The 14,501-nt window shown below is 47.0% G+C and overlaps 1 protein-coding gene across 3 annotated transcripts in view; it reads left to right on the plus strand.

Annotated features, from left to right (window-relative positions):
- Positions 1–1,571: 1,571 nt before the first annotated feature.
- Positions 1,572–14,501, plus strand: part of MBOAT1 (membrane bound glycerophospholipid O-acyltransferase 1) — a 100,914-nt gene continuing 87,984 nt past the window's right edge. For all 3 annotated transcript variants that reach the window (XM_080918304.1, XM_080918305.1, XM_080918306.1), the window contains exon 1: positions 1,572–1,710. In XM_080918304.1, coding sequence (XP_080774430.1) covers positions 1,615–1,710 — 96 coding nt within the window. In that variant the 5' untranslated portion in view covers positions 1,572–1,614. The remainder of the gene's footprint in view (positions 1,711–14,501) is intronic.

The raw sequence follows: 14,501 nt of genomic DNA on the forward strand, positions 1-14,501 counted from the left end.
CAACTACTTCTCACTCCTACAGAAAGGCTTTGATCTCCAGGCACTCCATGGTCAAATCAAAGGGCTGCAGGGGCTGGCAAGATGGCTCAGTGGTCAAGGGCGGTTAGGAATGTTTCCAGCTCTTCCAGAGGAGTGGACTTCAGTTGCTAGCACCCACGATGAATTAACTGCTCACTACTGCTTGTAACCCCTGCTCTGACTCTCCCAGCCTCCACAGGTCTGTGTGCTCGTGCACGTGTGCGCGCGCGCGCACACACACACACACACACACACACACACAAACACACCACCACCACCAGCACCACACCACACCACACCACAAAATAAATCTTTTGTAAGGTGTGTGTGTGCACATAGGGATCACTTGAGTTCCTGACTTTCCATTCAGTACGTAGTGTTTCTCAAACTTCCAATGTGCACAGCTACGTTGACATCGGGCTAGATGCGGCAGGGACTGGTGGGGTGCTGGAAGGGTCTTTCTGGTGTTTAAAAATATCTATCAGTGAAATGGTGATGCAGAGCTGTTGCAGTAAGTGAAAGATCTGCCACCACGTGCGTAGTAAACAGTAACAAGAGCTCACTGGAGAGAAACAGTCCGGATCGAAGCAAGTCACAGAAGCTGTCTGCTTGCAGGCAGCAGGAGTTCAGGGTGCTGGAGACTGTGGCTTGACCAGAGAAGGTAAAGAAAGACAACCTTGGGTGTTGGAGAGATGGCTCAGGACCTAAGAGCAATTGCCGTGCTGCAGAGGACCTGGGTTCTATTTCCAGCACCCACATGGTCACTCCATCACTCCATGGTCTCTTCCAGTCTCCAGAGGCACCCACTCACAAATACACACATACATGTAAAGTAAAATAAACGGGGGGGTGGGGGAGGCAGGGAGAGAGAACACCAGATGGGAGGACCGGGAATTCAGAACACAAGCTAACAACAGCAACACACAGAGAGAAGTAGGTAGGGAAGAAGAGAGAGAGGGAAGGAGAAGGAGGAAAAGGGGGAGGAGGAGGAGGAGGACAGGAAGAACAGGAAAAAAATCTGGAGTGGAGTTTTATGGTTGGTGCACACTTGTAATTCCGGTATTTGGGAGTTCAGGGGCAGTCTCGGCTACACGGTTCCTGCCTCTAAATTGCAAATAAATAAACAAATCTTTAAAATGTGGACAGACTGCGGTGTTGGCTAGCTTGGAAAGTCTCTTCTGGCTTCCGGAGTAGCAGCAGGATCCAGGCCTGAAAAAAGAGCTCAGGACACCCCTGCTGCCCGGGAGGCCCGCAAGGCGGTTGGAGAGGCCGGATTGGGCCCCGCTGTGCGCCCCGGGGAAGGCGGCGAGCTGGGGAACCGGCAGGGCGTCTCCCGGCGGCCCGGGGCCGGGCTCCTGGGGATCCGCGCCCCTCACTGCCCGGCTCCTCCTCCAGGGCGTCCCCGGCTGCTGGCCAATGGGCGGCGGGAGGCGCGGAGCGGGAAGCAGAGCGCGGGGCCCAGCCCTCCCAGGCGCGGGGTCCCGCAGCGCCAGGTCCGCACCCTGGAGTCGGCGCCAGGTTCCCGCTAGGTCCCCAGGAGCCCTCGAGGTGGCCAGTGTGCAGCTCCCGGGCGACAGAGCACCCTGAAGATGCAGGATGGCAGCGCGACCTCCAGCCAGCCTCTCCTACCGCACCACGGGCTCCACCTGCCTGCACCCGCTCAGCCAGCTCCTCGGCATCCCGCTAGATCAGGTAACCGCGTCCCACCCGCTACCCAGACCCTTCGTCTGGGGCCAGAATTGAGACCGGGTCTTCCGCTCACAGCCTAGCTTATAAACCATACACGTGAGAGGGATCTTTCTTTCTTTCTTTCTTTCTTTCTTTCTTTCTTTCTTTCTTTCTTTCTTTCTTTCCTTTTTTTCCCTTCTTTCCTTTCTTCCTTTTTTTTTTTTTTCTGAGTTGGTTGCTTCTTATGTGTGCAAACTATCCGTCCATCTAAAGCCAGCAAGTTGGACTGAACTTAATTAAGTTTTGGTCTGTGATCGGACCCAGCGTTTCCCCAACCAGAGTAGTTGAGTCTTCATGATTTTTAAATTGAGGCGAACCTACTTTTAGAGTAAGTCTGATCAAGCTGGGTGTGGTGGATCACGCCTTTAATCCCAGTTTTTCAGAGTCCCGGACAGGAAAATTTCTGCGAGGTCCAATCTTCTCTGTCTAGGGTAATGAGTGAGAAGCCTCCACCCCCAAACAAAACCACACAAAAAGTAAAATGCCTGACTGTATACCTACACGTCTGGGGAGTCAGGCTTTCTCCTCCTTGTATGTGGTGATGACTTTGTTTCGTTTGTTGAGACAGCATCTGACCCTGTAGCCCAGACTGCCTGGGCACTCACTCTGAAGTTCAGGCTGGCATGGAAGATTAATTTGTCTAGGCTGGGTTAGAGCTCATGACCATCCTCTTGACACAGTGCTGAGATGCTTCTCAGCGGGCCTTTGTTGCCCAGTTCCCATTCATCCCTGCTGGGTGAAGCGGATCTCTGTGGGGCAGGTCCTGGGAGGAGAGGGGCTGTGGGGGAAGTCTTTGGAACGACTCAGGAATTGCCCACCAGGTTACAGGTAAAACTGGCAACAGTAACCTGTTAAAGAATCCTGCTGAAGACACCTGGAGTGCAGTTTAGTGGTAGAATTTGTAGTACCCTGGAGGGACTGGTCTGGCTGCTGGCCTCAGTACTGAAGGAAAGAAAGTCTTCCTGAGGTGTCTTGCGTTATTTCTTTCTGTGCCTCAGGCTATGTCCCCTGTGTAGGATGCCTAATGGTTTAAATGGAATCAGGCAGGACAGGTTGGAGTAAGACTCATTGCTGTCCTTACTGATCTGTTTCTGCTGAATTTCCCCAGTTGCGTTCCCCTCTGGGTATCAAGGTGCATGCTTGTGTTTCTAGTACTAGGGAGACAGGCAGGAGGTTGTTTCAAGTTGGAGACCTGCCTAGGCCACATGGAGAGTACCAAGCCAGCCTGGGCTACATAGTACAACCCTGGCTCCAGAAAATGAAAAACAAAACAAAAATTTCCTGTCTCCTTAGAGTTGTTTCCATCTTTCCGTCTGTCCATCTGTCTGTTAGTCTGTCCTTCCTTTCTTTTAATACTGGAGCTACCTGTACCTGCAGCCTCTTCTCTTTGCATTCCCTTGACAAGGAGGAAGTTGGACTTGGCTGTTTCCATTACTCACGGGGTGGTCCTTATCCTAACTCTTAGCTTCTGACTGCTGCCTTCCCATCAGCTGCAAAACCTCAAGAATCAGGAACTTGGTAGAAGTATCAGATATTGAATCTTCAGTTTGCAGTCAGGAGTCCAAGGGACCCTGGCAGGGGCAGGCACAGAGCGAGTTCTTTCATTCTGAAACTAAATGTATTGGTTGCTGAATGTCCTTAGGATGAATCCATTTCCCGCCGACCTCTCCAATTACTAGCAGAGCCTGTAGTAATTGCATTTTCTTTTTCATACTGGTCTATTTTACAATAATAGAAAACATTACAACAATTTATTTTACAGCTCTGTCCCCCAGGCCCCTCCTTACCGCTGACAGAAAGAAAAGGATTGGAGAAGGTTGAGCAGGGAGGTACTGCTGTGTTATTAAGCCTCTGGCTGCTTCTACCTGTCCCCAAGCTCCAGGGTTTTCGTAAAAGTTACCCTGGTTGTTAGGAAAGACTTATTACTTTAAAGTGTGTGTTTCCCGTGTGTGGGTATATGTACATGAACACACATGCCCACCAAGGTCAGAAAAGGGTCTTGGACCCTCTGAAGCTAGAGTTACATTTGTGAGCTGCTGAATGTGGGTGCTGGGAACCGAGCTGGGTGTTGTGAAGGAGCTATCTTTGCTTTCACCTCTGATCCATCTACACAGTCTCCAAAGCAGCCCTGGTTTTAATTTATTAAAAGAGAAGAACAGTCCAGACATGATGGGTTTTAGTTCATTCCATAAATGAACTTGGATTATCATGGGATGGATAGAAAATCATGGAACACTTGGTATCTCTGAGACCCTGGGTCAGCCTGACCAGTGGATCAGTCTGAGCAACATGGCAGAAGTGTTAATCATATGACACCCCAATCACTTGTTTTCAGCCTGGGGAAAAATTCTAAGCCGTAAATAGTATGATTTGATGGCGAACTGTGGTAGTAGGTTTGTCTTTGAAGCCTTTTCCCAGTGTCTTGAGATTTCATGTTCCTAGCAGGAACGGGGGCTGTCAAAGCTGTCGCCTGAACATGGCTGTGCTCTCCCAGCTGGGCTGCCTTGTCTGGCCTCAGTGTGAGAGGAAATGCCTAGCCTTGCAGAAACTTGAGGTGCCAGGGTTGGGGGGTACTCAGGGGGACCTCACTCAAAGGAGAAAGGGAGGAAGAGAGGAAGGATTGTGGGAGGGGTGACCAGGAGGGGGAGAGGAGCGGGATGTAAAGAGAATAAGTAAAAAATTAAAACAAGATTTCACGTTCCTGTTTGTAACTCCTAGGAAATTGCTTCCCTGCGACTCCCTTCAGTCTCTGGGTTTCTCTGCATCAGGAACTTTTATTGCTGAGGTTGGAGTGATAACTGGGCAGTGCCCAGTGCTTGCTGCTCTTCCAGAGAACCTGACTTTGGTTTCCTTCATTATATCAGGCAGCTTCTCTGCTCCATGGCCACCCCCACACTTGAGTCTGCACGCATCTCATACAGTACCTACATTGACAGACACATGTACAGACAACAGTCAAAAGACAAATCTTTAAAGAAGTTTCTTATCTGCAGCCCCTGGACTATGGTGTGCCTGTGTACCTGCTCCTCTGAGCAGTGTGAAATAGGAATGCTGCGTGCAGCTGTGTCTGTGATGGAAGCCTACAGCTTTTTCCTCTGGGGACTTGGCTCATAAATGTACAACTCTTACTTAAGGAGAGACACCGCCATTGAGATGAAATACAGGAACGGGGGCTGTCTCAGGGTCTCCACAGTGGCAGATGTTGGCTGAAAGCTGTATTATGGTGTCCAGAGAGATGGTTCAGTGTAAGCACCTGAGGCTAGTCTGATGATTTGAGTTCAATCCCAGGAGCTCATCCAATGAGAGGAGAAAACCAATTTCCACAAAATGCCCTCTCCTGCATACACACCTGTATTTAATATTAACGAAAACTGCATTTTCCATGAGCCTTTGTCTGTGTGGACCTGGGATTACCTAGACACGGAGCTTCCCTGACTCAGGAAATAAATTCTGAGATGGAAGTAACCAGGGCTTAAGGGTTTAACAGAGGCTTGTAAAGGACTCATGAAGCAGGAGAGATGGCTCAGTGGTTACTACTCTAACTGAGGACCTGGCTTCAGTTCCAGCACCTAAGCAGTGGCTCACAACCACCTTGTAACCATAGTTACAGGGAAATCTGACCTCTTCTGACCTCTGATGGTACGGGACACACATGTGCTATAGGTACATATGTGCAGACAAAGCACTCATACACGTGAAAACAAACATTATTATTACTGTTGCCGTTGTTATTGTTTTGTAAGTGCACTCTTGAAGACCAGCCTTAGAGACCTGGCACTAGGCTAATGGTGACACAGCAGAAAATGGTTACGCTGGGATCTGTGACTTTACATTTCCTGCAGTTTTCGTTCACCTGGTTGAAGTCCTTGGGTATGCTTGGAAAACGCAGCCCTCGGTTCTGTTCTTATCTAAGTCTTGCCCTACATTAAAATCTTGGCTCACATTCCACAGCCATTGTTAAATCTGTTCAATATTTATTTAATCCTGCTAGTACCAGGTACTTGGCTGTGTGGTGAAATAACATCAAGGTCCCCATTCCAGGAGAGTGTGTACCAGCAGAGGAGAGGTTCTCACGGGTAAACAGGCTGTGTGGATTCTAAAGACTGTAGCTGGCACCTCAGGGGAGCAGGGGGAGGCCCAGGACATACTGACTCCTGTAAGATTTGCTGCACAATCAAGGCACTGGGTGGTAGTCACGTGATACTGTGACCCTGCTGAGTTTGTAGTCTTGATTTCAAAGTCTAGTTTTTTCATGGGTTTAGATGTTGTCCCTCCTCCCAGGGAATTTTGGATGTCTAATAGGTGTTTGCTGCTCAAACAGTAAATACCAATGTTGTCACTTACTGAAGTCCCATGCAGAACACAACTTTGCTTTTGTGATTTTTTTTTTTTTTTTTTTTTTTTTGGTCTCATGAGACTGAACTCAGGGCCTTGAAAACACTAGGGTACAGGCTCTACCAAAGAGACACTCCCAGCCCAGGGACCTTGTATTTAAAGGGTACAGGTTGGTTGGCCTTTTGGAAGACGGTGCCTCATTCTAACATTGCTATTACCTTCAGCCTTCAAACTGTGACCTGGGTTTGTTCCAGCTCACCTCAGCTCAGAATGGGTGTGAACACCCATCAGGACCCAGGGCTTCCCACCCCCAGCATCAGGAGGAAATTAATCTAGGCAGGCCACAGACAACGCCTGTCAAGTGTCTGTTGTGTTCACAGTGTTTGTCGAGTCATGGGAGGCTGTGATTCAAGCTGAGTAAGACGATGCCAGCCCTAAAAGCTCACTCTGGGTGAAATGGGGGCCCATTTCCTGGATGCTACCCGGACTAACAGAGTCCTCCCCAGGCTTGTTAGGAGCAATGACCCATCTAAGCCAGGCGTGGTGGCTCACATCTGTAATTTTACCAGTTAGAGGCTAAGGCAGAGGATTTCTGAGACCCCCAGGCCCATCTGGTCTATAGAGGGGATCTGAGGGAAGACATCGAAGGGTTTACAGTATGAAGATTGTCGTGTTATCAATGACACAGGAGATCATGTCTGGAGGAGGAAAGGCTGCAGAGGGGGCTTGGAGGACGGGCAAGGGTTTGGAGAGACCATTCAGGGGCTCCATCGATTACTATTCACATCTCCGTGACTAAACACCTGAAAAGGAGCAACTTGTGAGAGAAAGGACATGTTTTAGCCTGTAATGTGAAGGTGTAGTTCATCGTGGTGGGAAGGCAGATAGTGGGAGAGACATCGCGGAAGCTGAGGTTGGGATGGTTGCTTTTTCACATCCGCAGGCATGGGGAAAATAGAGAAGGACCAGGAAGCCATGACGGACAGGGCCCGCTACTCAGCGTCCCATTTCTCTAGTGACACTTCACCTCCCTAAGGTTTCAAACCAGTGTCACATCTGGGGACCAAGTATTCAATCATAGGAGCCTGTGGGGGGAGAGGACATTACACACCCAAATCACAACATGGGGGTTAGAGAAAGAGGTCAATTTGGTGAGCATCATTCAACTTGCTAGAAATTAAAATTTTAGTTGTTTACTATGTGTGCATGCATACATACACCTGCCTGTGCCTGTGTGCTGTGTGTACATGTGTATGTGTTCAGAGGCATAAACATGTCTTTGGAAGCCAGAGCACACCTCCACTGTCATTCTCAGGGTCACCATACATCTCTTTTGAGACTGGGGCTTTTACTAGCCTAGAGCTCACCAATTAAGCCAGACCAGATGACCCGCCTAGGGAGGGGTCCCGAGGTCTCTCCATCACCAAGGCTGCATGAAGCGTTTATAAGTGTGCCAGCACTTCAAGAGTTTCTACATGGGTGCTAGGAATCAGACTCAGGCCCTCATGGCTTGTAAGGGATGCGTTTTCCTGACTGAACCGTGTCCTCTGGCCATCTGACTTTTAGAGCACGAATCACACCTTTGTGTCTCTTCCAGGAGCAATGTGGAACAGATGATATTTTCAGAGGCTATTGCGAATCTAAGCAGGGGTGTTGAAGGCTGCTGACAAGTAGGTGAACGTGGTAACAGTGAAGAGGGAGAGAAAGCTGTGAGGAACTTGAAGGATTAGGTGCAGGGTGTGTACATTGGGGTCAGGGTCGTCTACACAAGTACTGGGGCTCCTCATGGTTGGAGCTCCTCATGTGTATCTGAGGCTTTGAGATGGAGAAGATCCTGCGGTATGGGATATCTCAGGTCTGTGGAAGTTTTCCCGGCAGCGGAAAAAGACAGACAAGAGGAAGATATAACGATCATGCTCATGCCGGCCTTCCTGCGTGCGCCATCTCATTAAACGTGAGAAGTGGGAGGAGTCTCAAGGAGGCGGGGCTTTGGAGAATGCTGAAGAAAAAAGAAGATCCCGGTAGCCGTGGGGGTTTTGAAAAAGCATGGGCTCCGTTCTCTAGACATTAACTTTTCAATTTAAGTGGTAAAATGGGAGCAAAGTGAGGTTGTCAGTGGGAGGGAGGAGGGAGGAGGGAGGACGAGTCACAGAGGAGGTCAGGAGTAGTGCACCGGTGAAAGTTGACAGCCAGAGCTCCCGTGTAGGTCTGAGGTTAGGGCAATGGCCTGGGTCTAGGGAGGTGCAGGTGTCGCCCGGAAACCCCAGAACCCAGTGAGTCCAGTGATCTACCTCTGAGGCACTTGCAGTCTTTCTTAGAGCAATATATGACTGGGGGAAAGTCCCTTTGTGCTTCTGAAGAGATGACAATGGTGAGGTAGAATGTGGCTTCGGGGAGCAGCTAGAGACTATCACACAGATATAAGCTTTCTGTTCCGTGCAGTTGGCGAGGACAAGGCTGGTGGGGTGGGGATACCCCCATTCGAGCCCTCTTCCTTTAGACAAAGGCCCTGTACCCATGGATCAGAAGCTTGAACAGTCTCCATCTTCGGGTCTCCAGATGTACCTCATGCAGAATATTGGCTTATGCCACAGTGTGGTGGCCTGAAGGTAGGGTTGACAGGTTGTATAGGTGACCATATACTCCCTAGCATTTTAAGAAGTGATTGGGACTTTAGCTTTGCTGTTGTGAACAATAGGTGGTCTTTACATGTTGGCTTCAGCTTACCTATCTGGCTTAAGGACACTCCTCAACTCCACATATGGAAGGTTTGAGCTATTGGCATCCAGCCAATGGGTGTGGCTACACGCACTCAATCAACTGATATGCAAAACCAAATAACCCAAAGTCAGGGGTGGGGGAGACAGCTGGCTTGGTAAACGTGCTCCCTGTGCATGCAAACATCAGGACCTGCAATAGATCCCATGAAGGCTTGTAATTTCAGGGCTAGAAAGGTGGAGAGAGGCATATCTCTGGGGCTCACCGGCTTGCCAGCCTAGCCCACTTGGCAAGTTCTGGGTTCTAGCAAGAGACCCATTTTCAAAAACCTAAGCAGCTTCCAAGGGATAATATTCAAAGTTGACTCTTGACCTCCTCATGCACACCTACCTGTTCATGGACACGAGTATGACACCTGCTTACACATGAACACACACACACACACACACACACACACACACACACACACACACGGAGGTATTTCCAATATTTCCAATCAAGCCCAGAATTTGTGGGGCTTATCTGTCCTTCAGGAAAAAAGGAGAGTGGCAAGGTTTGGACCCAGCACTGTGGCTGAAGGCCCTGTGTCCTCCCAGACACACTGAGCCATCTTCTCACCACAGCGGATGGTTGATATCCTGCCCCTCCAATGTCTTCACAGCCTTCTGCCTCTGCACACCCCCCCCATGTTATTCCTAGCCCTTGCCTTCCTTTCTATCACCTCCCATCCCCCTGTTCTGTCCCCCATGGCTTGGAAGAGCTCTTGGCTTTTCCCTCAGTTCTTTTTGTGATCACCCATGGTTACTATGTTTTAAAATTTATAAAGATACTGGAGGACTGCTCATCTGGGCACAGCATCTAAGAATTTGAAAGCAGCTAGGTTTGAATGAGAATAAGGCACCTGACTAGAGCAAGAATAAAGCAGAGAATGTCATCCTGTATAAATGGCCCATTCATGCCTAAGGTACAGTAGGTTCTCTAAAAGAAAATTATGCTGGGTATAGAGTCACATGCCTTTAATCTCAGCGTGAGCCGGAGGCAGAGGAGCAAAGAGCAGGGTGGGAAGGTGGGGGGGGCAGGCAGAGGGGGGGAAGGGAGGCCAACCTGGTTTACAAAGTGAGTTCTAGGACAGCCAGGGCTGTAAAGAGAGACAGTCCCCTCAAGTGTCAATAAACAAACAAACAGATGAATGGACAAAAAAATTCAAGACCAAAATAACAAAAACAAAAATTATCATCTTGTCTTAGTTTATATTTTATTGGCATTGACAATAAATGCCGAATACTATTGCAGCTGATTTAATTTTTTGTAGCTTATCTAATACAATAGCAGCAAACACGAAGCATTGTTTCCCTCAGAAGATCCTACTTATAAAATAAAGTCAATTTTTTTTCCTGTGCTAGGGATTGAACCTATGGCTGAGCCACACCTGTAAAACTCTCCCATCTTTTGGTTCTTCAGACACCCCCTTTCTTATTATCTGGCCACTTCCCTCATGTCTTAGGCATGCATTTATAATTCAATATTTTCTGCCCTGCCCAGTACTGACAGACTTACTTGCAAAGTTATGCACTGAGTACCTTAAGTGCTCAGTGGCCAGGTACACCTCGGCTGACTGTGAGGTGCAGAGGTTACCAGGATCTGTGTCCTCCAGGAGGACGGTAGATGCCTGTTCCACTGTTCTCTTGGTATGTCAAAGTATTCAGTATGCGTGCACTCCACTACCTTGGCCTTGAGGTCAAGAAGGAATGCTCTAGGAGAAGGCGAAGGAAAGAATTTGTGGGGGAGGTCTGTTTAGATAGGACAAGCAGAATATTCTAGAAAGAAGCTGTTTCAGCACAGGCCTGGAGACTTCAGAATCACATTCTTTGTGGGTTTCAGTTGCCATCACAGCAGAATGTCAGCAAACTGAGTTTAAAAACCCATTGTCTTTCTAAGTTTAGGAATCTGAGTGGAACAGAGGAGGTGGCTTTCCAGGCAGAGAAACCAAGGGAAGCAGAAACAAGAAACAAAAACAGCCTGTCATGCCAGAGGTACATTTCAGGGTCAGTGAGATGGAGCAGCAGGTAAAGGTGCTTGCCACCAAGCCTGTGTAAACACACACACACACACACACACACACACATATACACAAACACATACACACACACATACACAAACACATACACATACACACACACATACACAAACACATACACACAGAGACATACACATTTACACAGACACACATATACACAAACACATACACATACACATACACACACATACACAAACACATATACACACACACATACACACACATACACAAACACATATACACACACACACATACACACACATTCACAAACACATACACATACACACAGAGACATACATACACACACACACACACATACACAAACACATACACATTCACACAGACACACAGACATACAGACATACATACACACACATACACATACACATACACACAGACACAGACACACAGAGGCAAACATACACAGAGACAGACACACACAGACACAGAGAGGCAGACACACAGAGAGACACACAGAAACTCAGAGAAACACATATACTACACCAATAAAAAGAAGCAAATAGTAAACTCAAAATTACATACAAGGTTAAAAAAAAGCCTTGTCAAGTAGCTTAGATTTCCTGGGTTGGGAGGTCTGTTTTTTTTTTTCTTCTCTTGAAGCACAGGGCGGTTGTTAGGAATTGAACCTAGGGCTTCATATGCTAGATAAGTATTTCAATAATTGAACTACATTTTAACCCTCGGAGACATATGTAAACATTGCTTGCTGCAAGACCTCCTTAAACAAACACACAAACAGCCACTGGTCCGTCCACCTTGATGCTTATATTTGTGTGTGTGCGGCTCCTCACACAACTCGTCTGGTTTATAGGATGCTGAAGTAGAGCAGAAGCTAATTCTCAACAAAGGTCTCAATAAATATTTTAAGTAGCATCAGTGGAAGTGAGTGTTAGGCACCTTTGTGTGCTTACAACAAAGCAGGACCTAAATCTACGAGTGTTAAATTGTGATGGAACTTTATAGTTGGGATAAATTTGGGAAACAGCAGGTGTTTTTTTCTTTTTTTTTTTTTGGTTTGTTTGTTTTTTGTTTATGTATCTTTTTGCCAAGGGCATTAGGCCTGTGCATTATTTAGAGCCTGAATTTCATTCTAATTAGATCTGTCTCTGGTTTCTGGCCCTGTTACTGGTAATTTGATTATGCTTAATTTTAACATCCCTTGTTTCTGATCTCCTCGTGTGTAGCTGAAGTACCACACCTGGATAGGACAGTACTATTGATTTCGGTGCTGTTTCTGGGTGAGTTGTCTCTGATTCATGTTTCGGTGTGCGTAATGCTTTGCTTTTCTGTCTAAGTTCAAACCATACCTAAAGAAAAAAAATCTCTCAAATATTCTCTGATATGGTCCTTGATTGAACACTGTAAGGAAGATTGTAGGGGAAGACTATACCTGAGGAGACACAGTCTGCATACAACTCTGGTGACAGCAATTTGTACACACTCGGTGTGTGTCGCTCATAAAGGTGATTATGGATTTTGGACATCTCCTGTTTAAGCAAGTTAGGCCTCCGAGTAGATAAGATATAGGAAAAACTTTCGTCAGCCTAATGATAGTTTCTAGAAAATTTGCCCGGAGCACAAGACGAGGCTTGGGGTAAAAATGTGTTTCATTATAATACTGCTATCCCTCAGGCTGAATTTCGACTACCCCCAGATGACTGGACTCATTAGCCCATTTCTAATGTGCTTTTTAGTTCTCTTTAAAAAAAAAAAATGTGAGCTTGGTGAATCATTGACCAACTTCCTTGTAATACAGGAGCCTGAGCTCTGTTTGTTAGCACTACTTAAGTTCTTGGTGGTTCATCTTCTTTTATGTGTTCGTGATCCTGTCTGACTTAGGTATGGATTTGAAGACTACGGTAGCGTTAACACAGCTTAAAATACTGAATTGAGATGTCTGGTCTGAGCTGCTGAGGGCCTCCCACGGCTGTCCCTACCATCTCCCATCTTGTAAAACAACACACAGGACTCTGAGCAGGTTCTGGTCCAGTTTGGGAAAAGCAAGGGACAAAGGATGTGATGTTCTTGCTTTCTGCTCCGTCCAGACTCTCATTTCACACCAGGAGTTAAAGCTAAAAACGTTTCCTTTCCTTTTCCTTCTCTGCTTGGTCCTTGCTGATCATTTTGCAGTCCCAACCTGTGGCAAATGACTCAGCGGGATGAGTCAACCCAGGTGCTCAGAGAGGGGCTGCAAACAGGCATTCGCCCCATCCAAAGGTCACTTGTCCCAGTCAAAACTCCTTTGTTCCTAAGACCTTTTTTTTTAAAGTATTAGTCTATTTAAAGTACTAGTTTTATACTTTTTCTTATTTTCTGAAGCCAGTAAGAGTCTACTATGTATCGTTCCTGTATATTAAATGCTTTATGACTAATTTTGTTGTTGCAGATGAGTTTTGAAAATTCACCTTTCAGACAGGCCTGGATACTCTTGAGAATTATCCCAGCATTCCTGAGGCTGCAGGATCGATAAGAGTTTGATGCCAGCCTGAGTTACATGGCTAAGTTCTAGGCCAGCCTTGGTCTACAGTGAAACAGCATCCCCTCCCCAAAAGCAATTAAACACAACCTTAGCTTTGACACTGTAGCATATACTCTTGGTGTCAGATGCGTGGGCAGACAGAGAAGGGTGGGTAATGAAGGCCAGTTTCTATTGGCCCATTTCCTAGATGGCTGTTCTCCCATTTCTCCTTCCAGAGGTAGACTGTGTTTACGTATGCGCAGGGTTGTTTTTCTTTTGTCTGCTTTCTGCACACGGGACCGCCTACAGGTCTGCAGGTTGCCTTTTCTCGCTACTTCTACCTTGTGCTCTTCCGCACTTACCCTTATTTCTTAGGAACTGATTGATACCAGTACGAGGAGCTTTGAAGGTACCTGACCCTCTGTCTGCCCTTTCTGTTCCATTTCTAGTTTAGGAACAGCCGTGGCCCTTCGTACATACTGATCTGTTGTTCATGGGGTAAGAGGGATGGGACAGGGTCTTTGATCACCCCATCGCCCCTTCACACGGGAGCTACGAGAGGAGAGACTTGTTTTCACTGTCCCCTCAGAATTTAAGCTCTCCTGTGTGTCGAACTGAAAACCGCTCTGCCTGTCGAGAGATGACTGAGCACGGTACTAGCTTGGGATTCTTGATCGTCCCCTGGAAATGATGCTCTTCACAATTAGTATTCGATGATAAGCATCATTCTCGGAGGTAGTGTAGTACCAGGTGGGTGCATGGAGTAGACAGAAGAATCTGTTTAAAAAAATCCATTGAATATATTGCTGTCAGAGGACACACTAGATAATAAACTGATAAGATTAATTACACTTGATATTAGCCGAAAGATGAGAAGCTGTGGAAACTAGGCTCTCTCAGACACACTTAGCTGTGTGATTCCAGTACCTTAGATGTATAGCTTTAGGCTGTAAAGGAGGACCTTTTAGAGGCAGGACCACAAACTAAGAGCCTTCACCTTCGTTTCTACTTTTTCAGTGGTCTTGGCTTAAAGGTTGCAGCAGTGTATTAGACAGTTTTTATTATTTTTACAAACGAAAGGGGTTCATTTTGGTGTGTGTTGGCCAGAATGGATTGACCTTTGTGAATCTAGAATCTTCTCCCTGT

The sequence above is a fragment of the Micromys minutus genome (genome assembly GCF_963924665.1).
Source record: "Micromys minutus genome assembly, chromosome: 6".
NCBI classification, from domain to species: Eukaryota; Metazoa; Chordata; class Mammalia; order Rodentia; family Muridae; genus Micromys; species Micromys minutus.